The 27,143-nt window shown below is 41.4% G+C and overlaps 1 protein-coding gene across 3 annotated transcripts in view; it reads left to right on the top strand.

The window, feature by feature from the left end:
- The window catches only part of triqk (triple QxxK/R motif containing), a 33,000-nt gene extending 6,237 nt beyond the window's left edge, over positions 1 to 26,763 (top strand). For 2 of the 3 annotated variants that reach the window (XM_030347063.1, XM_030347064.1), the window contains exons 3-4: positions 14,618 to 14,703; positions 25,380 to 26,763. In XM_030347063.1, the coding sequence (XP_030202923.1) occupies positions 14,618 to 14,703; positions 25,380 to 25,481 (188 nt within the window). In that variant the 3' untranslated portion in view covers positions 25,482 to 26,763. The remainder of the gene's footprint in view (positions 1 to 14,617; positions 14,704 to 25,379) is intronic. The other variant, XR_003974536.1, reaches the window with a different exon arrangement.
- Positions 26,764 to 27,143: the final 380 nt, after the last annotated feature.

The following is a 27,143-nucleotide window of genomic DNA, read 5'->3' as shown; positions in this document are numbered from 1 at the left end:
TGAAACGGAAGTGAGTTTGATGCCTTAGTTCCTGATTGGCTGACAGAAGAGGCGGTATCTTCTGGCGCTCAAAATACTATGCTGTCATGTCACTCTTGAATCTCCAGTGATGTTGTCATGCTGCTCACGTGGCCGCCTGAGTTTGAGAGAGGCTTCCTCTTGTGACCGGCAGTTCATTCTCAACCATGGCCGGTCTCTACCTGTTGTGGAAGTACCAGAGACGTCAGAAAAAACGACGCAGACGTTTAGGATTCATAATATCACCCGTTCCATAAAATATTCTAATCTAGAAACCTCCGGGGAACTCCGGCGTGAGTCTAGGAGCTCTATATCTTAATACTGTAAAATTATATAATCTATAGATATCTTTATAATATAATATTGTAGGGTAACAAGGTTTGGGAGATTCGGGTGGGCCTTAGCGGGGGAGCTCTCGTGGGGTTTCGCCTTTGCAGGATTTGTTGTGGTTACTGGCGTTGTCTTGGTTAACGGTCTTGGGTGTGTTCCAACGGTTTATTGGCGGTGGTATCTAATAAATCGCTGTCTAAGCAATATTTCATTCACTGCCTCTGCCGTGGTTATTACAATTGAACCACGACATGGGGGAGAAAGGGCATTGTTGACGTTTGCGGACTCCCGGAGCTCCTCTGGCGGGGACCGGGAGCTCAGCGCCGGGGGGCGGCGGAACCTCCTGCACCTCCTCGCCGGAGGAGCTCTGAGAGGCTGCAAACGGCAACAATCCCTTCCTCCTCCTTGTCGTGGTTCAATCTGGACTTCAGATTGATGTGGAAGGACCAGAGACGTCCGAGAACCCGACGCAGTCGTGAAGATTCATGATATCATCCAGAGGCGAACACAGCTTTTGGCCGTTATATTATATTATACAGATAGATATAGAGCTCCAGGACCCCCCGCCGGAGCTCCCGAAGTGTTCTAGATTAGAATATTTTATGGAACGGTTGATATTATGAATCCTTAACGACTGCGTCGGTTTTTACGACGTCTCTGGTACTTCCACAACACGTAAAGACTGGCCATGGTTGAGAATGAACTGGCAGTCACAAGAGGAAGTCTCTCTCAAAATCAGGCGACCACGCGAACAAGTGACCAAATATCTTTTTGGTGCGAACGCATCATAACAACATCACTGGAGATTCAAGAGTGAAATGACAGCGCAGTATTTTGAGCGCCAGAAGCTACCGTCTCTTCGGTCAGCCATTCATGAAGTGAGGAATCAAACTCACTTCCTTTTCATTCAAACTCCCTTCCGTTTCATTCAAACTCACTTCCTTTTCATTCAAACTCTCTCCCGTTTCACTCAAAATCTCTTGCATTTACAACTATACTCTCTCACACACACTACTATATTCTCTTGCATAAACATCTATACTCTCACACACACTACTTTACTCTCTTACATACACTACTATTCTCTCTCACATACACTACTATACTATCTCACATACACTACTATACTCTCTCACATACACTGCTATACACTCTCATACATACATGTAAAAGGAGTATAATATTGTGTGTGTATGAGTATACTGGTGTATATGCGAGATTATATAACGCAGTGCAACCCAGACAGAAAATGTGTGAGAGTCTGCTGGTTGCCACAGACAAGATGGAGTACCTCGAGGGACAGTCCAGACGCAACAACCTGGTGTTTGATGGCATCGCTGAATCACCAGGAGAGACCTGGGCAGAGGCAGAGGAAAAAGTAAAGAAGGTGCTGGCTGAGATGCTACAGCTGCAGCAGGACGTGGAGGTGGAGAGGGCCCATCGCACAGGGAAACCTGGAGGTGAATGACCAAGGCCGATCGTTGACTGCCGATACTACAATGAAGAGCAATTCAATAATACCATCAAGACCAGTCATAAACTTTCAATCATTCATTTCAATAGCAGAAGCCTGTATGCAAATTTTCACAACATAAAGTATTACCTCGGACAATTCTCGCAGCCATTCAACATTATTGCCATTACAGAAACCTGGATTAACAATGAAAGGGGCATGGACTTTGAACTCGAAGGGTACGAAATGATTTGTAAAAACAGAGAAAACAAGAATGGAGGTGGTGTGGATTTGTTTGTAGATAAAAATCTCACCTACAAGGTAGTAGAGAACATGTCAACAGTGATAAATTATGATTTTGAATGTGTTAAAATTGAAATATTAATGGAAAAAACGAAAAACATCATTGTGAGTTGCATGTACAGAACTCCAGGCTCCAATATAGATTATTTCATTAACTGGGTTGCAGAAAAATTTACAAAAACAAACCATAAAACCATGTTTATCTGCGGAGACTACAATATTGACCTTCTGAACCCAAACAAGCACAGAATGACAGACAAATTCATTAACACCTTATACAGTCTCAGTCTGTACCCTAAAATAACTAGACCCAGTCGAATCACCTCACACTGTGCCACGTTAATTGACAACATTTTCACAAACGTCCTAGATAACAACATAATAAGTGGATTATTAATAAATGACATCACTGACCATTTACCTGTATTTATTGTCTATAACTGCAACTACAATAAAACCTCCAAAGACATCAGACCACAATACAGACGAGTCAGAACAGAGGAATCTATGATTGCATTAGAAAACAATTTGATTGCATATGACTGGGACTCAATATATAAAGAAAATGATGTGAATATAGCATATGATAAGTTTGGGAAATCTTTCAAACAGTTATATGATAAAAATTGTCCAGTTAGGGAAGACAGCAGAAAAAATAAACATAAAAATGATCCATGGATCTCAAAAGGATTACAAAATGCTTGTAAAAAAAAGAACACTCTATAAAGATAATTTGTCAAACACAGAACTAAGGAAGCAGAAAATAAATATAAGAAATACAAAAATAAGTTAACAAGTATTATCAGAATATGTAAAAAAGAATATTATAGTACAATATTAGAAAATAATAAAAATAATATTAAAAGCATATGGACCATATTAAATAATGTGATTAGAGATACCCCGAGACATATCACTTACCCCCAGTATTTCAGCAAAAATGATAAAAAAATTAATAAAATGGAAGAGGTGGTTAATCAGTTTAATTATTTTGTAAACATTGGACCAAATTTAGCGGAAAAAATACCTATGACAGATACTTTAGCCCATGATGATACACCTATTAAGAGAAACACCAGCTCAATGTACCTCAATCCTGTTCTTGAAAAAAAAAATTATAGATGTTGTAAACAAATGCAAAAACAAAACTTCCATTGATTGTGATGACATTGACATAAAAACTGTCAAAAGGGTAATTACGGGTATCTCTAAACCATTAGCACACATCTGTAACCTGTCATTCCAAACTGGACAATTTCCTAATAAAATGAAAACAGCCAAAGTCATACCGATGTACAAAACTGGCAATAAACACCACTTCACAAATTATAGGCCAATCTCTCTGCTCCCACAATTCTCTAAAATTCTTGAAAAAATTCTCTTTAATGACAGATTATGCAAATTCATAGATAAATACAAATTACTCACCGACAGTCAATATGGATTCAGAACAAACCGGTCAACAGCACTAGCCTTAACAGAACTCACAGAAGAAATCACTAACGCCACGGACAATAAGAAATTTGCGATCGGGACATTTATAGACTTAAAAAAAGCATTTGATACTATAAATCACAATATATTAATTACAAAACTAGAACAATATGGGATCCGGGGGGTAGTTTTGAATTGGGTGAGGAGCTAATTAGAGATAAGGCAACAATTTGTGATGATGGATGGATTTAAGTCAGAATGCTTGGACATTGTGTGTGGGGTTATGCAGGGGTCAGTGCTGGGACCAATGTTATTTAACATGTATATCAATGATATTTGCAACGTATCGAAATCTCTGAAATTCATACTTTTTGCAGATGACACAAATATACTGGTTTCTGGGGAAAATTTGCAGCAACTTCTGTCGACATTGACCGTAGAGATTAGTAGTCTAAAAAATGGTTTGACAGAAATAAGTTATCTCTAAACCTAAATAAAACTAAAATTATGATATTTGGAAACTGTAAAAAATCGGAAAACATTGAGGTACAAATAGAGGGTGTAAACTTAGAAAGGGTATATGAAAACAAATTTCTAGGGGTAGTCATTGACGACAAAATTTGCTGGAAACCTCATATAAAACACATACAAACCAAACTATCAAGAAGCATCTCAGTCCTGTGCAAAGCCAAGCACTTCCTGAATAATAAATCACTCCATATTCTTTATAACTCATTAATATTACCATATTTGTATTACTGTTCAGAAATCTGGGGAAACACATACAAAAGCTCTTTACAACCGTTGTGTATTCTTCAGAAGTGAGCCATTAGAATAATCCATGATGTAACTTATCATGAACATGCTAATCAACTATTCATACAGTCCAAAACTCTCAAATTTCCTGATCTGGTTGAATTCAAAACTGCCCAAACAATCTTCAAAGCCAGAAATGATATGCTACCAAAAAACATACAGGCAATGTTTTCTGAAAGGGAGGGACGTTATAAGTTAAGGGGACAGCTGAACTTCAAGGTCCACCACAAACGCACAACGAAAAAGAGCTTTTGTATCAGCATCTACGGAGTTAAATTGTGGAATAAGTTAAGTGTGGAAGTACAGAAAAGCCAAAGCATAAGACAGTTCAAAAACAAATATAAAGACGTCATCTTCACAAAGTACAGAAATTTAGAAAAGCCTCTGTAACATTGACATATGTAGACTGTAGTTTTGTAATATACATGGTATTTGTATTTATATTTGTAATATCTTTATATATAGTAACTTATAATATACATGTATAGGTATTTATTAGAGCTGTCAAGCGATTAAAATATTTAATCGTGATTAATCGCATTGATGTCATAGTTAACTCTAATTAATCGCGATTAATCGCAAATAATTTTTCTATGCTAAATATCCCTTGATTTTTTTGTCCCATAATTCTTCTCATTTTAATTCTCTTATCAACATGGTGAAGTGCATCGGCTTGCCTTGTGCAAATGATTTTTTATTGATAACAACATTGGCATATACACTGATCAAAACAGGACGATACAAAAAAAGAGCCTATAGTGCAATTAAACGACTGCTTTGAACAAATGTAATTTGAACATAGCAGTCAGGCTACTGCTTCTTTGTTTTGAGCCAAAGAAAAAAAAAAAAAAATATATATATATATATTTTTTTTATAAAATAATTGCGTTAATCGCGCAATAAAAAATTTAACGCCGTTAAATTTGGTTTGCGTTAACGCCGTTAATAACGCGTTTAACTGACAGCTCTAGTATTTATAATGTAATATAAATTGTTTATAGTATATATATATATATATATATATATATATATATATATATATAATTGTTTACAATTATATATATAATTGTTTACAATATTTGTGTGTGATTATATTGACTATTTATAAATATACGTAGATATATATATACGTATATATATACACACAATTATTCTGTATTCATATTTGTATGCATTATTATTATAGCTTGTATTATACTGACATGTTGGTGACATCTATCCAAGCTAAATTGATCTATTAAGGGGTAGGACTAGATACGTTTTTTTACTTCCTCCTACCCCCTTTCGAGCATGTAGAAAGTTTTTTTTTTTTAATTTTACTTCTTTTGTGTTTTTTTTTGGTTGTCTCTTTTATTTTTTATTTCATCTATTAATAATCAATTGATAATCATTAATTGATTAATAATCATGTTTTTTTATTGCTTGCATGTTCGAAATAAAGACAATCAATCAATCAATCAATAATAGTGTGTTTAAGACCAAGTATGAATTCTGTCCCAGACGGCCCCTCATACGTGACAATAAGCATTTATGGTTCTGGGTCGTTGGATCGCCCACAGACCATCGGAAGGATTTCTTGTCAAAAATTCAGAGACATCTGGTGGTCTTTATAACGTGGAGCTGATGTGTCATAAAAATGTACATATTTGAAATCCTCCTCAACGATTCCATCTGTGATCTGCTCCATCTATACTATGGGCACAAACACAGCAGGAACTACAAAGCAGGCCAATCGCAGGCCTTACGGCTGTCAGTCAACCAGACGTATGGCTATTCAACACATAATTCATAATTAAATCCTTCGAACACAACAATTGTTTTGCCAGCAATGACTTCTATTTCCTGTTTTTGTTGAGCACTAGACAAATAAAGAACTCCTCTTTTTTTTAAAGATTCTTAAAGATTTATTCTTAAAGATGGAGGATTACGGAAGTGACATATTGTGTTGCAGGACGTTTATGTTCATTTATGTATTTGTTTAAACTAGTGCGGTCAAGCGATTAAAATATTTAATCGCGATTAATCACATTAATGTCATAGTTTACATAGTAGTTTACAGCATTTTTTTTTCTATGCTAAATATCCCTTGATTTCTTTGTCCCATTCATTTTTTTCTTTTTAATGCTCTCATCAACATGGAGAAGTGCATCGGCTTGCCTTGTGCAAATGTTTTTTTATTGATAACAACATTGCCATATACTGATCAAAACAGGACAATGCAAACAAAATGCCTATAGTGCAATTAAACAATGAACATACAAACATACTGCCTTGAACATAGCAGTCAGACTACTGCTTCTTTGTTTTGAGGCAAAAAAATTACAAATTAAAAAAAAAAAAGAATTGCGTTAATCGGCTGATAAAAAAAATTAACGCTGTTAAAATTTGTTTGCGTTAACGCCGTTAATAACGCGTTTAACTGACAGCACTAGTTTAAATATAGAAAAATACGAAATTGTCCAAAGGACACCGAACACAACGTTTTTGGCTGTGTCAACTTCATAATACCCCATTGAGTAATTCTTCATCTTGTTTACTCTTCCAAACAGCAAGGGCTTGATTCTCATAATGCAGCTCTAACGGTTTTCCAGGCTCTCATTTTGGCGGCAAAATGGGATTATTTAGCCCCCAGAGATCCCTTAACCGCACGGCATTGTGCTAAACCCGGCAGGTTCGCCAAATACGAGAAAGCACATAACAAGCTCATCTCTACTTCAGCATCCCCTGCCAGCACCACTGGATGTCCCTTGCTTTTCTTTCTTTCTTCCCTCTGTGGTTTTATTTTCTTCTTCAAAAACACATCTCATCAATTTGAAAAATCAGGGACAGGGTCAGGGATGTTTAGGTGCTTTTTGTCATTCTGCCTTTCTGCCGACTCCCCATGTTGTGTTTTTTTCTCATTCTTCTCCTTCGTTTTCATTTGAAAGAACGCAGCTTACAGGCAATTTCTGTGAACTGTTGAACAGCAGGAAATTTAAAAAAGGAATGAAAAAACTAGTGGGGGTGGGGTAAATAGAGCGAGAGGATGTGATGAGAAAGTGTTGTTGTTTTGTACAGCACAAACCCGTGTCTCCCCAGGAACGAAACAGGGTGTACGTGGTAATTTGAAATCATAAACGGGAGGGTAATTCAATGCCCATCAGCGGCGGTCGCCGTTAGTTGTTGAGCTAAATCACCGTCACCCCCAGAGTCCCTTTATCAATTCACATCATCATCAGAGACAGAACTCGACACACTAGTTAATACCTACTCACTGTAGTGAGGTGCCGGTATCTCCCTTGGGCATCCTCGAAAAATACAAAAGGGCTTTACTCTATACCAGTGGTTAGCTGGTTGAGCAACCATTGTTGTTATTTACCAAACAACTTGTAACTATAACTTTGGAAATAGTCCAAGTCTGTCATTTATATATTTCTTTCACTCTTTTAAATGGAAATAATAAAGTGACGATGATTAAAGACCAATGTTGTATTTCCCCCTGAACAGTTAATGACCAAATGAGGCGCCCCTGGCTTAATGTGAATTAGACACAGACTGTTGGGCAAGTCAGAAGTCCCACTTGTGAGGTCGACATGTTTCTCTTTGGGTTCTACTATTAATACTTATAATCAAGGTATTTTTCAGTTAATACAAATACAAAAAAAAGTATATCTTCTCCTGGGTGTCACCGTCGGACTGAGCTTGTTCTTTGTTTCTTTTATTGCACCAAAGGCGCTTGTCTGTTGGGTTGTCTTAGTCACTCACACTATGGTTAAATATTGACACATCTATTTGTAAGTATCTATTGTTTCTTAATGACGCCTTCTTACAATAACTGAAATAGTTCTTTTTGTTTTCATTCCATACCAATGGCATGGTAGGATCCCACTTTTTGCTGAAAGAAACCTTTGAAGCTGTTTACCAAGCTGGGTGAACCCAGTTTGGTAAATGACATATTACCGACAAACTTTCCAATGATTTTCTTGCATATTATTTTTTTTTGTGGATTCTTATACTATAGTATTCATATTCTATACTTAGTAAGTAAAGGGGCAGCCATTTCAAATCTGGAGCACAAACAGCGACCTAGCTCCATCCGCCCTGCTGAGCGGATGAATAGCATGCTATATCGAGTATGTACCTTTGATTGGGGGTTCAGTGAGATCTATCTAGCTAATGACACATAGCCACCAGCACCTCCGCAATCATGCACACACCTCGCAAACCAATGTCTAGGACGGCAAATAAGCAAATCTTTAACAGGGTGGTAAAGAAAGGTGTAGTGGCCGTTGGAGACGATGATAAGAATGATGTCGGGAACAAATACCAGCTACGCTTTTGACATGCACAGTGACACACACACACACACACACACACACACACACACACACACACACACACACACACACACACACACACACACACACACACACACACACACACAAACTCTTGGCAGGCACTCTCCAGGCTGTCTGGCGAGGGGGTAATGATTCCTCCGGGAGAGAGGAGTAGAACTGCATTGTTGGCTGCCGTGGCGGAGGACAGCGATGTCTTTTCAGCGGAGCAGGCAGAATGGGAGCAGGGTGTTAGTGGGGAGGGTGGAGAGGGGGGTGAGGCAGGTAGATAATGGCTGACAGGAAGTGCCTACAGAGCCGATGCGACAACAGGAATGAGGGGGGATGGTTGTGATAGGAGTGTGTTTGTGTGCATGTGTAGGTGTGTATGGCCACACACAAGAAAACATCCCAATCATCCTGATTTGGTATTTTCTTTTTACACGTAGCCCCAGCGTCTGCCATCCTCGATGGTAAGGGTTAACCTGCAAGGGTTTATACCAATCACACTGTTAACAGTATAGCGCAAAGTCGGATTAATCTAACTCATCTCTTCGTCTGGGTGGATAGAATTTCATCTGTGGTACTCGTGGGAATGCATTTTGCTGTGAGCTATTTGTCATAGTGGGGTTGAGGGGACGGGGGCATGGGGGGGGGAGGGGTTTCCCAGAGACGCCATCCATTGTTCTGCATGTGTTTTCACAGCAATCTACTCGCCAACTGAAAAACCATTTCTGTGAATGGCCTTCAACCACCTGAAGCGCCCCTTCAATAACATCCATCCCCCTCCCCCCCACCCACCACTACACTTCCCTCCCTCAATCCCTCCCTCCATCCCACCCACCACTACACCCCTCCCTCCCTCCCTCCCCCATCCTTCCCTCCCTCCCACCCATCCACCACTACACTACTGACTGATTCTCTCTCTCTCTCTCTCTCTCTCTCTCTCTCTCTCTCTCTCTCTCTCTCTCTCTCTCTCTCTCTCCTTGTTCACTCCATCTATGCAAATTAGAGCCTAATTGACTTGGAGTAACAACTTGAAATGGTCCTCGCATGTCACATCAGCAGTTTGGTGGAAACCTTAAGGCTGACCCTGAGTTCATGTGTGTGTGTGTGTGTGTGTGTGTGTGTGTGTGTGTGTGTGTGTTTGTGTGTCTCTCTCTCGCTCTCTCTCTCTCTCTCTCTCTCTCTCTCTCTCTCTCTCTCTCTCTCTCTCTCTCTCTCTCTCTCTCTCACAAACACACTCTGCTCGGCAAGCTGTCACCTTCCTAGCCTATTGTTAGCAAAGTTCCTCTTCCTGGAGAGTGTTTGTTCCTAATTAGACAGAGACAGTCTGTTCTGCCTCTTGTATCTCTCTCTCTACCATAGTAAACACACACAGACACACACACACACACACACACACACACACACACACACACACACACACAAACACACAAACACCTCTACCTGCATATGGTGCCAGGTGGCCAGTTTGCCCACAAGATGCTCCTCCCCGAGATGAGTTAGTGGGAAGGCAGCCAAGCCCAGGTGAAGCCCAGTGCTGCCCAGGGTGGGGGATGAAGGCATTCTGTTGAGCCTCTGCACAGTAGCACACTGCAGGACTGCTGGAAGAACATACAAACAAAACATCTTCATTCAAGTATTGAACCTATTTACTGGCATAAGAATGTGATAATTGAAACAAATGGCTTCTTACTGACTGTATGGTTTAGTCTGCGTTTCTGAGCTGGTGCATACTTTGATAGGTGCTCTGTTCTTTTGTTTTAGATTGGGTTAAGGTCATTGAAGTGATGCAATTCAAGTGATTATACGTATTGAACGGTTTGCTTAGCCATGAATCTTTCATGTATTGTGCAATGCTTAAACAATAGGGAAAGGGAGCTAGGGAATGAATGGCATCAAACATCACAGTTAGGGCTGTAGTCAAGAAAAAATTAAAACTAATCTTCCACCAATCAATTGGTAGATTGGTAGAAATTCTGCATGTTTTCTCTAGATAACCTAAAGTCCTCCAACTCTATCAGGGGCCGGATTGATAAACGGTGCTGGTCCCGTTTATAATATGCGTGTTAGGGTTTCTACGCATAATTCCAGATGTATTAACACCTGTGAGTTGGGAATATGAACATGGACCATCGACACCACACGTAGGCAGGGTTGAAGTCTTCGGGATATGGCTACACTGTGAGCAAAAGACGGAGAGAGAGTGCATGCAAAGACATTATGATATAGGCACTTTGGAGAAAGCAGACGAAGGGGGTAACTGGCACAACCCTTGGCCGTGTGATACCCGGGATTGGGGTGGGCTTACCCTCCTGACTCCACCCTAAATTAGTTTCTTGTACACTGCTGCAGAACACGCCGACAAATAAAAGCGGAATTTGCAGTGGCAACTTTTTCGCCACTCTCCCGATTCTTTTACCTTCCTTTTGTGTTGTAAACAGATGAAACGAACCCTTTCTGAATGAGAAATCTTGTTATTGAGAAATCCAGGTTTTTATAGGCATTCATAGAACTATGTTTGGTACATTATGGGAGTTATAGGGTTTGGACTCTAAGCTCCTTAATGTGCCAACAAGCTAACGAAAATTGATACGTACACAAAAACCGCCTACCATCGGGCAGTGAACTGTTTGAACATCCGGGATTGTCCTAAACATATTTAAGTCTTGTTCTGTGTTTAATCACGATTGGAGGAGCTGCGATGCATGCCAAGGTGCCATTATTATATGTTAACACTCAAAGCCATCAAGGGTTGAACCCTAAAGTGGACAGAGTATCTTATTCTTAAAGGGGTAATATCATGCCTTTTCAACTTTTCCCTTTGCTTTAGACTATATGACATATGTATACATGTTTTACCTCTGCTGAGCTAGAAAAATCGAAATCGTTGCCAGGGGGAGTATTCGTGCCCACAGAGAACGCCCATCAATAAGGGCGTGCAACAGCTTGCTTGCGCTCAAACTTTACTTCTGTCACAGTGTGAAGTCAGACTGTACAGTGGGCGGTGCTGAAGTGCAGAAGTCCCGCCTCCCGGCTGCCCGCAATGTTACAACTTCCCGGGGATGTGAATTAGCAGACACACACGCGAAGCGTCTGACCAATCACAGAAGAGTGGCTGTGCTGACCAATCACAGCAGACTTGGCTACTCCGGAGGGGGGCCTTAAAGCGACAAATAAGAAAAAAATTGAAAGATGATGAAATTGGTTTTGCAGAAATGAACAGTGTGAGAATAATAAGGGGTTAGGGCTGCTCAATTTTGGAAAAAATTATAATCACGATTTTTTTGGTCAAGATTGATCACGATTCTTCAAACGATTCTTTTTGAGTTCTAAAATAAAATTTGTTCATTCGGCATTTCAAAAAAACCCACGGTAACAGATTTTTCAAAATTCTTAAACTACACAGTACACAAACTGTTCAAATCAAAAAAATTAAAATGTTCAAATTGAAAATAAGGTACAAATAAATATGTATCCAGCTGTTCTGTAATTTCTATAAAACTTTCAATGAATAAAATAAATATACTAGAAAATTAAATAAGACAGAACAATCGGCTGTAATCGACATCTGTCCTGCTGTCGTCTGGGTTATGGTCTTGTGTTTTTGTTTCTTGGCCAATTCGTCATAAGCCACTTTGTGATTGCGTCTCAGGCCCCGTCCACACTAACCCGGGTCAATGTAAAAATGCACATCCGCAATGAAAACGATCTCCATCCACATTATCGTTTTCATATCGTTTTCGGAATGTTTTACATCCACGTTCCACACTGAAATTATTTTGATAAACAGTTGTTGTCATGGTTACGCAACTCCGCCACGCCTCTCTGTTTAGATTACAGGTGCACGATCAGCTGATATTTACAGTTGATCAGCTGGTTAATCATTTTCGACCCGATTGTTCAGAAACGCCGCTCCAAGTACGGTTTGAACTGACGTCTTTCGGGTTTTTCACCATCACTTAAGAACATCAAGCACAGCGCTCGCCTCCAGTGTTGGAGCAACGGATGTGTTTTGGCCAATATGTCGAGTTGTATCTGGAGATACATTAGTACATTGTACAGAGAGATCATCATTTGCATTTCACCTGCCATTTTTTTGATGAGCGTCTCGGTCTCGAGCGCAAGCTTGTGGCCGCGTCATAGCACAGTGTCGTGGCAACCGAACGTCATCGTTTCTGAAAGCCTCCGTCTACCCTGTCCACACTACTAAAGCGTTTTCGAAAAGCATCGTTATCAGTGTCGGAATTCTCAGTTTTAGGCCCCGTTTACACGAGGCCGCTTGCGGGTAAAAACGACAAAATATTTTATCGGAAGTGCCTTCCGCTTAGACGGTGAGAGCGTTTTTGGGGCTTAAAAACGAAAAAATCTGAAACCACCCTCCAGAGTGGAAAACTTGAATACACTCCTCGTAGCATCTACGTCTACACTGCCAAGACAAAAAACTGATCAGATCTGCTCACGTTGCGTACGTGTTTAAGTCACAAACATGCGCCAGTACAGGGAAATAAACAAACATGTTGGATTATTTCCATGCGTTGGACCGTCAAGCTGCTCTGGCAGCTCTAATAAACGTACAGGAGTATTTCCACGAAATGTACAGGATATGTACAGATAGTATACTGAACAGAGAAGGATCTGTAATTATGTTTTGGTTTTCGCGGCGCAGATAAGAGAAGAAGGAAGATTCTACGCATGCGCTCAGACATGGCGGTGTTGTGTGAGAGTGTATCACAGCACCACCTAGCCGCCTGAAATGCCTAAATACCCAATCGAATTCCACACACTTTTGCGTCAACGTATGCACGCAGATTTCCTCCCTAAAACGCTTGTCTAAACGCAGAATAAAAAGTGAAGACGCGACGCCACTTTTGCGTCTTCTGTTCAGACCGTCATCATGTAAACGTAGCCTTAGTGTGGACAGATGGGCTAAACGGATTAATATATATTAAGCATTTGTAGAGTTACCCGGGTTAGTGTGGACGGGGCCTTAGGTGATTAAACAAGTTTGTCGTGTTTCCAAGGGGTGCAGATATAACATTGTAGCACATTTTGGCCATTATGTGGGCCTGTGCCTCGTTGGCTTCTTCGAATCAGAAGTGTTGCCATATTAGAGAACTTGTTTTACCCTTTTTATCGAGTAAACGCGGCTGTCCTCCCTCTGCCACCTCGCTCGCACTGTTTTCTGAATAAGGTCACACAGCTCGCGGGCCGCATTGAATGCTCTGGGGGAGGGACTGAATTGCGCATGCGCGTCTCTTTCACAAAAACCTCATAGACAACGGAAAATTCCAAAAGAATCGTTCCAACTCCATTTTATTAATTTGGAGATCGTTTGACCCACATTAATTGCACAGCCCTATAAGGGGCATTTCTAACTTACAGGCAATAAACCCTATTCTAGTAGTACCCCCAAATGCAATTGTTAACCCTAAAAAAGCATGCAATGGGATCTTTAAAACAGGCAACTTGAATAAAAAACAAAGGAGTGCTTTGTACCTTTAGATGATCTGCCGTGTTGATGGCAGTGATAAGAAAACTGGAAACGTACGCTTATAATTAGTTCGTTTTTTCGCAAATGTTTTGCAAATCGTTTTGTATAGAAATGCAGAAATTAAACAGGATCAAATGGGCTGGTGGAATCAAGTGCGACCTTCCTGCATGAATCTCTTATCTCTGAATTGTGGGTGGGTGTCTCCTGTTTGACAAAACCAAAAATGCAGCACGAGCGCACCTAACTTGCTTTCTGCTGTTCTATTCGTTTTCGTCTGTCTAAGAGGCTAAGATTAGCAGGAAATCACATCTAGAATATACTTCTTAATCCTTGATTTCAAGCATTTGTTTGGTTTATATATTTGTTTTTATGGATATAAAAATGCCGATGTTAAGGCCATTTGTTCTTAGCAATCAATCAAACATCCCCTTTTGATTCCCTGTCTTTTGTTAGGCAAACAAGACAACAAAAAGACCAAGTCTGTCCTGAAGGCCACACAACTGAAAGCAGATGCCAAGAGGAGTGCTTTCGGGATCAGGGTGAGGGTCACTTTCTCTCTCTTCGTCTCCTTCCATCTATCTCATTCTCCATTGCCGCGATACTGCAACTCTATCTACCGATATGGTTCCTGCTCCCTGCCTGGTTTGTGTCTGACGTTGTCCCGTCTTGTTGGCCTGCCAGCCTCCTCTATGTTCTCTGCCTTCTCCTCGTGCCTCCTTGTCCTTTGTATGGACGGTACTGCATGCTTATCAGATTAATTATATTCCTTTGATTGTATGTCCTCTATGATATGATGATGGTGCCGTGAGTTCCAGTCTAGTAAACCGTCTAGAGCGAGCGTGGTTCGTCTTCCACTGCCCATGGCTGTTGTCTCCCCTCCTAAGTGGCCAGGAAGGGACACAAGGGTACTGGCTACTTAATGCGGCTCCTGGAAGCCACGATTTACCTTTTAATAAAAGGCAGTATAAAATGAGTCAAACTTTCTCCAGAGCACCAGTGGAAGTGTAAGGACAAATTGAATTTTTTTTTTTAATTTTTCTTATTCATGAGAGGTAGTTCGGGAAGGGGGAGGGGGGGGGGGGGGTAGGAAAATAAGTAATAGTACAAAAATAAAGGAGAAAGAGAGAGAGAGAGAGGGAGTGTGGGGAGACATTGGGAAGGGCTTTTACTCTCTTCGCTCCCAATCTCCATTCTTAGTTTCTTAGTCTCCAAGTTCAAAATGGTGAGAGGCAACGCTGCAATGACGCACTGCAGATATTATTCATTAAATTGTGCCAGTTATGGAGGCTGGGATAGCTGACTCTGTCACATAAAACTGTCATGTATATTTCTGTGTATATATAAATAATATATATACTGTGTATACTCATTGTCTTGTGTCTTGGTTGGCCTGTTCAAACACCTCTCAGAATGGGGGCAGAAGGCAGATGCAGCACCTTTTGCTGTGAAGAGATTATTATTTTTTATACACACTATTTACCTAGTTTAGTCTTTGCCAGCTTTTAATCTAATAGGGCAATATGTAAAGCGTCTTAGAGTACCATATTAAGCGCTATATAAATTTAATTTATTGTTATTATTATTATTATTAATATGTCATCTTCATATGAAGTTGTATATGTATAAAGGCGACTCCTTTCAGACTTTACACCGTGGAGTAAATGCATCAAGAACAGAACAAAAATTAAAAAAATAAACACAAAGTTCAACACGCTTTGCGTGGAAGTGAACCCTCTGAGCTGAACTGGTCAGATTTAATAATATGCGTCTGTTAGACACGCAAGAACTCATTAAGAACATCTTTAATCCAATTAGATTAGTCCATATCTTGAAATATTGATATTGCTCATGAATAATTCAGGTTTTTATTTTTTTTCCATGCCCAAGATGAGATGAATTTGCAGAGGTCGGATTAAAAATACCTCTGGGATTTGGCTATTAAACTCCCATAGACCTCTCATCCACCCCCCCCCCCCCCCCCCAACCCCCCACCCCGCGCCACTTCCATTCAAAATCGGTCCGCATGAAAAGAATATTTTGGTCATGCTCCACACATTTTCTTTATTCGTCCAACCAAATCTTGAGTTGTGATTCCAACATAGTTTAGCCAGGTGGACGGCGCATTAGCCAGGTAGACAGAGAACCGTGGAATCTGCCACTTTCTCCAGAGCACCAGTGGAAGTGTCTCTGTGGGAGAGTGGCGGTGAGGCAGGAAACAAGCCGCCTGCCTGTCTAATTGGTTCACCACTGCCTTCTGTTGCGCTGTGACACCGCTCCTCCCTGGGTCGCGTTTAGCCCAGAACGGGGAGACCAGCTCCAGTTGAGGGGGGGGGGGGGGGGGGGGGGGGGGGAGAGAGAGAGAGAGAGAGAGAGAGAGGCAATGTGCAACTGTCATTTGCGTTTCATTGAGGGACATGACTCCACAGTAATTCAGTTTTCCTATGGAACATATGCATTTTACTTGTATTATTTTTAACATGTAGACCCTCCCCAGGGGGATTGTGACCGTCAGGAAGGTTTTTTGTCCGTCTGCAGCGAGGGGATTCTGGATTATAACTGACTCAATTAGTCTTTTTAGATTACTTCAGGTAAAGGTAAATTCTTCTTCTTCTGATAACCTTTATGGGGGGTTTCGTACAGCCTATTGTAAATGTGTTCATAACGTCTTAATAACTTGGGGCGGCCGCGGACCAGCAGATATTTAGTTACTGGTTTCATCCTGCAGATGAAAGCAATTACACCAAATGTTCCATGTTGCATTAAACCTGTGAGGTGTGTCTGCCATCTGCACACACACACACACACCGATCACACAACACACACTCACACGCAAGCATGCACACACGCACGCACACACACACACACACACACACACACACACACACACACACACACACAAAAAACAAAAGGAGAAAACAAAAGAACAAAAGGCAGGCCGTATGAGGGGATGTCTGCTGAAGCCTGGCTCGTCGCCACGGTGACAGAGACCCAACTCCCAGCATGCCGAGCGTGCTGCAGCTGTCGCCAATACGGAGGAGACAAACGATGATGCTGGTGGTGTTGAGGATGTGCTTTGGTTCTGTACCGACGTCTTACTGAAATGAAGTGAATGCTTGTGTGTGCGAGCTTGTGTCTATGTATAGGTTCTGAACCGACATCTTACTGAAATGTGTGTGTATCTGTCTCTGAGCACAGTTTCTGGACCGACGTCTAACCGATGTTAAGATTGCATGTGTGTGTGTGTGTGTGTGTGTGTGTCAGTTCTGTAACACAGTCTTAATGAAGTTATGGGGTATGAGTTTGTGTATATACAATCTTGTGGGTGTGTGTGTGCGTGGGTGCGCAGAGAGTTCCTGTAACAACATCTTATCAAAATGCGTGCGTGCGTAGGGCTGTTACCACTGTCTTACCCAAGGGACGGGGTGGGAGTATGTGCTTACAAGTGTGCACGTGCCACTTACCTCGTGTGATTGTGTTTGTGCGACAAACAAGAGTCAACACAGTGGGCCTCGCTCTCCTCCAACGCCCTGATCTCAATCAGGTACAGGTGCTCTACCACCACCAGCGTTCACCAGAACCCCTCCAGCGCACCCCCTCCACCCACCGCCCCGCACCCCCTCCACCCCCCCCCCTCCCCTGCACCCACCACACTTCTTGATTTTCTTTTTTTCTCTCGCTCCTCTCAGTCTCTCACTGAAACAGAAAGAGTAAACGAAGCGGTTCTAGCCCAGCGCTTAATATATGAAAATGAAGTGCATGAAATTTTAAAGTTTTCCAATTAAGCAGAGGCCATGGGGGGGGGGGGGGGGGGCAGGGGGCTGTAAGCCGCGGCTGGGGGGGACCAGATAAATGGGGGCCGGGGCTAATGAAGACCTGCTGATGACTAGGCTCTACAGCCTCTACACAGATAGCTGCAACGCACTAACGCACACACAATTATTGGTACCACTTGTGTCTCTGGTTAGCCTTATCTCTGCTCTTGTTTTCTCCCCTTTATCAATGTTCATTATTTTTACCTTTTTTCTGTTTGTCTGTTTTCTCTTCTGGATTTTACTCTCTATGTGCCACTCTCTCTTTGCAACCCTGTCTCGTCAAAATTACGTTCCCAGAGAACTATTCGCCATTCTCAATTACGTTTGTCATAAAACGTATTTTGTCCGCGATTACGTTTTATTGAACGTATTGCAAATACTTTCGTCCTCAGCCTATTTTTTGCCATTTATTAACCTCTAGGATTATGTTTGGTTGAAACGTATCCCAGATAGGTTAAATGTCAACGTATAGCACATTATTGTCATTAAGGCATATCTTCCTTTCAGGGAACGTTTCATTTAACGTATTTTGTCTGAAAAATGTATCTTGGCCGTGAATACGTTGTATTGAACATATCGCAAATACGTTCGTTGTCAGCCTATTGTTTTACCATTTATTAACCTCTAGGATTATGTTTGGTTGAAACGTATCCCAGATAGGTTAAATGTCAACGTATAGCACATTATTGTCATTAAGGCATATCTCCCTTTCAGGGAACGCTTCATTTAACGTATTTTGTCTGAAAAACGTATCTTGGCTGTGGATACGTGTTATTGAACATATCGCCAATACGTTCGTTGTCAACCTATTTTTTGCCATTCATTTACCTCTAGGATTATGTTTGGTTTAAACGTATCCCAAATATGTTAAATGTCAACGTGTAGCACATTATTGTCATTAAGGCATATTTCCCTTTCGGGAAACGTTTCATTTAACGTTATTTTGTCTCTGATTACGTCTTATTGAACATATTGCAAATAGGTTCGTTCTCAACATTTTTGTTGTTATTTATTTAAGCTACCTCTTGGATTACATAGGCTACATTTAATTGAAACGTATCCTTAATAGGATACGTTAAATTTCGATAACACATTATTGTCAGCATATAGGCATAGGTCTACCTCTCGGGGAAGCGTAGGCTACGTTTGATTGTAATGTTAATAGTCCAACATTATATCAACATGTCACAAGAGGAGAAATTAGCTGCTGACGGGGTAACTGTAGGAGCGGGGGTTGCTTTGTTGATTTCTTTATCTAGGGCTATAGCTGTGGTCAAAGAGGGAAGTGTGCGTTGTCTGGGCGGCTGCCTGAACTGAGCTGCAGGAAATTATGTTCGCACGTTTCTTCATTCATTCATGAAGGCTATACCGGTGAACGGTGACGTCAGACTCACGCCCACCTACAAACCAATCAATGTCCAGTATCAGCCTGTCCTCTCGGAAAATACGACCACGTAGGTGGTTTGTTCCGCCACAGATTACGACCCATTGGAATTTATCCAAAACGAGCGAACGAGGCCCTCTACATGTGCGGGCAACCCTTTCTCATCAAAATTACGTTCCCAGAGAACTATTCGGCATTCTCAATTACGTTTGTCTACTTCATGGTCATAATAATTTAAATATCATTAATCTACTACTGAGTGTGTAGGGAGGTATTCTATTTTTTTCAACGGGGCTGAATCCAGTCACTTGACCGTCATGGTTGCTATGGTGGTTGCTATCGACCGCCCCCTCTAATAACTCTAAAAACCACGCGGCAAAGGAGCTGCCGTCAATTGGGTTGTTTTTGTCGTAAACTAGGGTCCGATGGTTGAAAAATAGACAGATATTCCAAGGTATCCTTAAAAGGCGGCTTGGATGTGTTTATTTTCTGCAGTTTAGACTTCTTCTATAACTAATTTTTGAAAGCAAAACACCAAGCTCATTGATTTAACGAGGGAGGGTTATTTGAAACAATTTATTCAATAAATATTTGTGAGAGGTCATTCCTTCTCCTGATTTTACTTCCTATTTATGTCTAGGGTAAACCCCTACTGTCCACAAGCATCCCCCCCCACCCCATATGGATTAGGAGAATTGTTGCCACGTCCCAGTGGTGGAGGTATCATATATATATGAAAGAGGGCATTCAATTATAGGCTACTACAATGATCAATTAGGAGGCCGAAGCCCTAAAGGAAGTGATGCAACAGGTGACTGAGTCGACAACATTTAAGTAAGCTGTATAGCGTCTCTTATATATCAAAGGGGGTCTCAAAGGACGCATACGCATCAACCTGTGGCTCCAGCCATACAGGAAATGACTCGGCAAGTGCTCCATCTCGTTGCAACTCACCCAGCGGCTCGTTTGCAAGATTTGCAAACGTTCTTCCCAGACCTACACCCTAGCCATCCAACATGCATATCTGAGAATTAGGCCTCTCTTTAATAATGACAAAAAGTTATGAGAGAAACACACATTAACTTTTTGTTATCTCATAAGCGGCGTGGTGCCGGCTCCTTTTGACCTTTTGACCCCCGACTTCAAAAACGTGGCCACAGGCCAGCTGTGTCTACACACCTTTAGCCACGAATGTACACCTCCATTCCACAAAAAATGGGGACTAGAAACTAACCTCTGTCTTATGTACATGTACTGTACTGTTGGAGGTCACGCCCCTTTGCCGACCTTTTCGAGATAGCTAGGGATGCTAAAATGTTAACACACATTTCCCGGGGCCCCGTGAACGACATATCCGAGATTTGGAGTTCTAGCCCTTAGAGAAAAAAAGTTTTCGCCAATGGAGTGTCATTTGGACAAAGCCCCTCAGAAGTGTAGCCTGCAAGACCTAATGGTTCAGAATGTGGTGGAAAAACAGTTTTTGAGATAGGAAGGTCCTACCGCCCTGAAATTTTAATACCTTATTCTAGGGCCTAACTGGGACCTCCACACCGAAACTTGGCCCGGTCGGACCCCGAGCGCAGGAAGGGGGGGGCCTGCCCTCGGGGTCTGACCGGGCCAAGTTTCGGGCAGGAAGGGCCCCCCCTTCCTGCCCGAAACTTGGCCCGGTCAGACGGGGCCCCGGGAAATGTGTGTAAAGATTTTAGCATCCCTAGCTATCTCGAAAAGGTCGGCAAAGGGGCGTGACCTCCAACATTACAGTAAATGTACATAAGACAGAGGTTAGTTTCTAGTCCCCATTTTTTGTGGGATGGAGGTGTACATTTGTGGCTAAAGGTGTGTAGACACAGCTGGCCTGTGGCCACGTTTTTGAAGTCGGGGGTCAAAAGGAGCCAGCACCACGCCGCTTATGAGATAACAAAAAGTTAATGTGTGTTTCTCTCATAACTTTTTGTCATTACTAAAGAGAGGCCGGATTCTCAGATATGCATGTTGGATGGCTAGGGTGTAGGTCTGGGAAGAACTTCAGGCCAAAATCTTGCAAGCGAGCCGCTGGGTGAGTTGCAACGAGATGGAGCACTTGCTGAGTCATTTCCTGTATGGCTGGAGCCACAGGTTGAAGCGTATGCGTCCTTTGAGACCCCCTTTGATATATAAGAGACGCTATACAGCTTACTTAAATGTTGTCGACTCAGTCACCTATTGCATCACTTCCTTTAGGGCTTCGGCCTCCTAATTGATCATTGTAGTAGGCTATAATTGAATGCCCTCTTTCATATATATGATACCTCCACCACTGGGACGTGGCAACAATTCTCCAAATCCATATGGGGAGGGGGGGATGCTTGTGGACAGTAGGGGTTTACCCTCGACATAAATAGGAAGTAAAATCAGGAGAAGGAATGACCTCTCACAAATATTTATTGAATAAATTGTTTCAAATAACCCTCCCTCCTTAAATCAATGAGCTTGGTGTTTTGCTTTCAAAAATTAGTTATAGAAGAAGTCTAAACTGCAGAAAATAAACACATCCAAGCTGCCTTTTAAGGATACCTTGGAATATCTGTCTATTTTTCAACCATCGGACCCTAGTTTACGACAAAAACAACCCAATTGACGGCAGCTCCTTTGCCGCGTGGTTTTTAGAGTTATTAGAGGGGGCGGTCGAAGCAACCACCATAGCAACCATGACGGTCAAGTGACTGGATTCAGCCCCGTTGAAAAAAATAGAATACCTCCCTACACACTCAGTAGTAGATTAATGATATTTAAATTATTATGACCATGAAGTCTTTATTTGCATGGGTTTACATTTCGTTGTGTAGCATGGAAAAATCGGAGAAACACTCCCATTCAGAATGCATTTGTTTGCACTTCGTTCTTTGGAGCAAGGTTATTTTTATTTATTTATTTATTTTCCGTTTTTGAGGAGTTGAGGATTTTTCTGCAATAATCCAAAATCCAATGGAAAACCCGTTGGCTTTTTGTCAAGGGAACCGAGGGCGACGCTCACTTCCGGGTTTGCCAACATACGTCATCCCTCTCCACCCGTCTATGTCTCCACCGCTCTATACTGTGTGCATGTATTGTAATGTTCTTTTTGTCAATCAGTGTGGGGGCGAATCATTAGGTCAGCTGGGGGAGGGCCTTGGAAGAACACGAGGGTGGGGGCCTGCACGTGAGTGAGACCGTGTTTGGGGTTGCCGGGGTAACCGGGGTTTGTTTTGGGTGGGATTTCTGCCGTTGGTTACGGGTCAGTGACCTGGTTTTGGTCCATTAAAAGTTCCTTCAATTACTAATGACTCGACATCGTTATGTCACCGGCGAGGTCATTACAATATGTTCAATAAAACGTAATCACGGACAAAATACGTTTAGACACGTTACGTTTAGACAAACGTAATTGAGAATGCCGAATAGTTCTCTGGGAACGTAATTTTGATGAGAAAGGGTTGCCCGCACATGTAGAGGGCCTCGTTCGCTCGTTTTGGATAAATTCCAATGGGTCGTAATCTGTGGCGGAACAAACCACCTACGTGGTCGTATTTTCCGAGAGGACAGGCTGATACTGGACATTGATTGGTTTGTAGGTGGGCGTGAGTCTGACGTCACCGTTCACCGGTATAGCCTTCATGAATGAATGAAGAAACGTGTGAACATAATTTCCTGCAGCTCAGTTCAGGCAGCCGCCCAGACAACACACACTTCCCGCTTTGACCACAGCTATATCCCTAGATAAAGAAATCAACAAAGCAACCCACGCTCCTACAGTTACCCCGTCAGCAGCTAATTTCTCCTCTTGTGACATGTTGATATAACGTTGGACTATTAACATTACAATCAAACGTAGCCTACGCTTCCCCGAGAGGTAGACCTATGCCTATATGCTGACAATAATGTGTTATCGAAATTTAACGTAGCCTATTAAGGATACGTTTCAATTAAATGTAGCATGTGATCCAAGAGGTAGCTTAAATAAACAACAACAAAAATGTTGAGAACGAACCTATTTGCAATATGTTCAATAAGACGTAATCAGGGACAAAATAACGTTAAATGAAACGTTTCCCGAAAGGGAAATATGCCTTAATGACAATAATGTGCTACACGTTGACATTTAACATATTTGGGATACGTTTCAAACATAATCCTAGAGGTAAATGAATGGCAAAAAATAGGTTGACAACGAACGTATTGGCGATATGTTCAATAACACGTATCCACAGCCAAGATACGTTTTTCAGACAAAATACGTTGAATGAAACGTTCCCTGAAAGGGAGATATGCCTTAATGACAATAATGTGCCATAGGCCTACGTTGACATTTAACCTATCTGGGATACGTTTCAAGCAAACATAATCCTAGAGGTTAATAAATGGCAAAACAATAGGCTGACAACGAACGTATTTGCGATATGTTCAATAAAACGTATTCACGGCCAAGAAACATTTTTCAGACAAAATACGTTAAATGAAACGTTCCCTGAAAGGAAGATATGCTTTAATGACAATATTGTGCTATACGTTGACATTTAACCTATCTGGGATACGTTTCAACCAAACATAATCCTAGAGGTTAATAAATGGCAAAAAATAGGCTGAGGACGAACGTATTTGCAATACGTTCAATAAAACGTAATCGCGGACAAAATACGTTTTACGACAAACGTAATTGAGAGTGCCGAATAGTTCTCTGGGAACGTAATTTTGACGAGACAGGGTTGCTCTTTGTGCCACTCTCTCTATGTGCCACTCTCTCGCTGTGCCACTCTCTCTGCAGACGCCTGTTATTTGCCCAAAATGTCATCATCCAAGCTTTTCTGCTTTTGTATGTGTATTTTGTGTTTGTTTCCGTGATACCTCTCCTGGCTTTCATTTATTTTTCCCACCTCTCTTTTCATGGGAAGAACACACAAATTGTGGATAAGTATACATTGCTTTGTATAGCCAGTGTGCCTGGAGGATTACCTGAGGATGTATAGGAACGTGGAGTCAATGTTTGGAAATGATTAATAGGAGATCTGAATTATTTGTCCGATTTTTACAAACAAGACACAGTGTGTTGACACAGAAAAATATTCAGTTCAAATTGAAAAAGCGTGTTTGTGTGTTTGCATACATCCATGTGCATATTTGAGTGTGTGTTTGTGAGTGTGCGTTATTGTGTGTGTGTGTGTGTGTGTGTGTGGTGTTCTTGCATGCATACATGCGTGTTTGTGTGTGTGTGTGTGTGTGTGTGTGTGTGTGTGTGTGTGTGTGTGTGTATGTGTGTGTGTGTGTGTTGAGCTTGCATGCATGCATGCGATGCGTGTTTGTGTGTGTGTTTAAATGTCTAATCAGAAACTCCTCGACACCTTCTTTAAAGTTGTGCAGGCCCTCAAGTGTTGATTAGCCCGTTTGTTTCTAATGGCTTCCCTTGACAAAGAATAACTGGCATTGTTCAGCGCTGTGGAGTGGCCTAATGAAACTCCAGCTGATGAAGATTGTAATGGTGTAAGTGGCTCGTAATGAACAAGTGCTATACACCCGCCTTTTTCAAGTTAAATGCCACTCCTTCAGACAGCCTCTGGCTCGTTCAACAATAAGGAGCAGGAAATTAGGCCACTTTGTTTGTTTATTTTTTTATATTACTAGAAAGTGTAACTTTCTGTCATTAGTGTACTACTAGGGAACTTTGTTTCATAAAGTCAAACTTTAAGTTTTGTGAGGAACTATAAAGGGTTCAAAGATGTCAAATTCCATGATTCCTTTGTAGTTATAAAAAAATAATAATTCAACAGGCATGCTGTGAGTGGGGGCTTCATAATTAATAATTTCTAATAAAAGTGTGTCATCATTATGTTCCCTTTTGTTTCCCCTTGTGCTTAATTTTGATTGTCGTTTCTTTCAACTGCACAAGGCCCCTTGCCTTCCACCCTCCACAAGTGCATTGTGGGTATTGTGAAGCCTAAAGTGAAAGACATTCATTCACAACATTGGCGTTTCTAACATGGTGACCTTTTTTTGTGTACTCTGTCAGGATGTTTTCCTGATGCTGGCGGCCATCTTGTTTTTGCTGCTGTTCATCTATGCTTTCTTCTACCTCAACCTGAGCACCGAACTCGACCTGGACATGGACTAACATTTCGGAGGACACTGCCAGAGACATTTCAACTCCTGGAGATGGACCAAAGGAAGATATTAAATCGATTATAATTCAGTGTATATAGAATATAGCAAATGTATACACTACATGTCTTGATGTGGAAATTGATCCAGTCAAACCTTGATTCTGTGCCTGTATGTCAGTTGGTTCTCACGGGTTAAGTTGCTCAACTGAAGTTCTAAGATTATGTTTGAGATTTTGAGTGTCCAGTAAAAACACAATGCAAGGAATTGGAATTGTTTACTTTTGTAATACAGTTGGGAATATTTAAAACGAGAAAATGAAAGCAATTCAAGCTATAAACCTTGAAGATGTCATGCATCAAAAATATGCATAGACCTTGTCGTGGCAGTCTAAAACAATACAAAATGCTCATTTGATAAGAGTGTTTCTCTGGTCAAGGTATTGCTCTGCTAATCATATTTTTCGGCGGAGTGGCAGCCCTGCTGTGTTCTCTTCTGAGCAGAGGAATATGCATACACAGTCACCTGAAGAAGCACTGCTTGCATTCCTCCACTCTTGCAGACCTCTCCTCTCTCGCCTGTCACTCTCTCTGCGTGTCTGCAGAGATTCCAATGTGAGATTAGAACCACATAGTCCTGGGTTATAATTTAACCCTTTTGCGGCATTCGCAACAAAAGGCCAAAAAACATACATTGAACATGTGGCAACAAGCGGCAGGATTAGCATTACAAATGCAGACACTCTGCTCTTTGTATGTAGTATGACAATTAATGCCAGAGATGGGCTGAATCAAGGAGGCAGCTGTCGCCTTTTCCGATAATGAACACCTGGATATTGTTGATATTTTGCTCCACTCGCGCACCGTCAAACTACCGCATGGAATGTGTTTGAGCGTGTGTGCATGCATGCGTGTCTGTGTGTGTACGTGAGTATGTATGTGGTACTTCAATGTACATATCTAAAAGGACACCGAACAATTGTCAAGGTCAGGTATAAAGGAGATTGTTTTGCTCTTCAAGATGTGGAGAAAGATTAATAACCTTCTCGTGATGGCCTGACTGCTGGAGCTTTCAATAAGAGAGGAGCTTTGTGGGTAATGAGTGGAGTGGAGTCCCATTTTTTAAGTCCATCTGTAGCTTTCATGTATGTCTTTTATCTTTCTTCGTAAAACAATCTTTTCTATTTACATTTAAATGTTATCGTTAGTATTTGAAGTCGTGTTTTTCTTCAGCTATTCTTATGTATTCTTTATTTTAGAAAATGATCCATTAAAATTTCCCGAAAGTCAATGATATCTTGTTGTCTGTCATGCTGATGCTTTCAACAGAACAAAGGTCATTTTGATTAAATGATGTCAGACTGAAAAGAAACAACGTAAAAAACAAGACATTATCGTAAAGCCAGTGTTACCCATGGGGTTGTACTAGCCTTGGTAAATCAACACCACCACCTCCTCCATCTCCTTCTCGGCCGCAGAAGGATAACAATAGAGCCCCTTAATCGACCTCTTCCCAAACATGACACCTGCTACCTCCAGGCTCAACATCACATGCAACAAGGTCTCAAGTGTCTGCACAAAGGAGCAGAACTAAGGCGAAAATTCAGGGACGTATCTCATGATACAAGGTGGATTCGAATTTCTTGTCAACAGTATATTCTGATTCACAACTTTCA

Source organism: Gadus morhua, chromosome 22 (genome assembly GCF_902167405.1).
Source record: "Gadus morhua chromosome 22, gadMor3.0, whole genome shotgun sequence".
In the NCBI taxonomy this organism is placed as follows: Eukaryota; Metazoa; Chordata; class Actinopteri; order Gadiformes; family Gadidae; genus Gadus; species Gadus morhua.
This window is presented reverse-complemented; position numbering and strand designations above follow the sequence as displayed.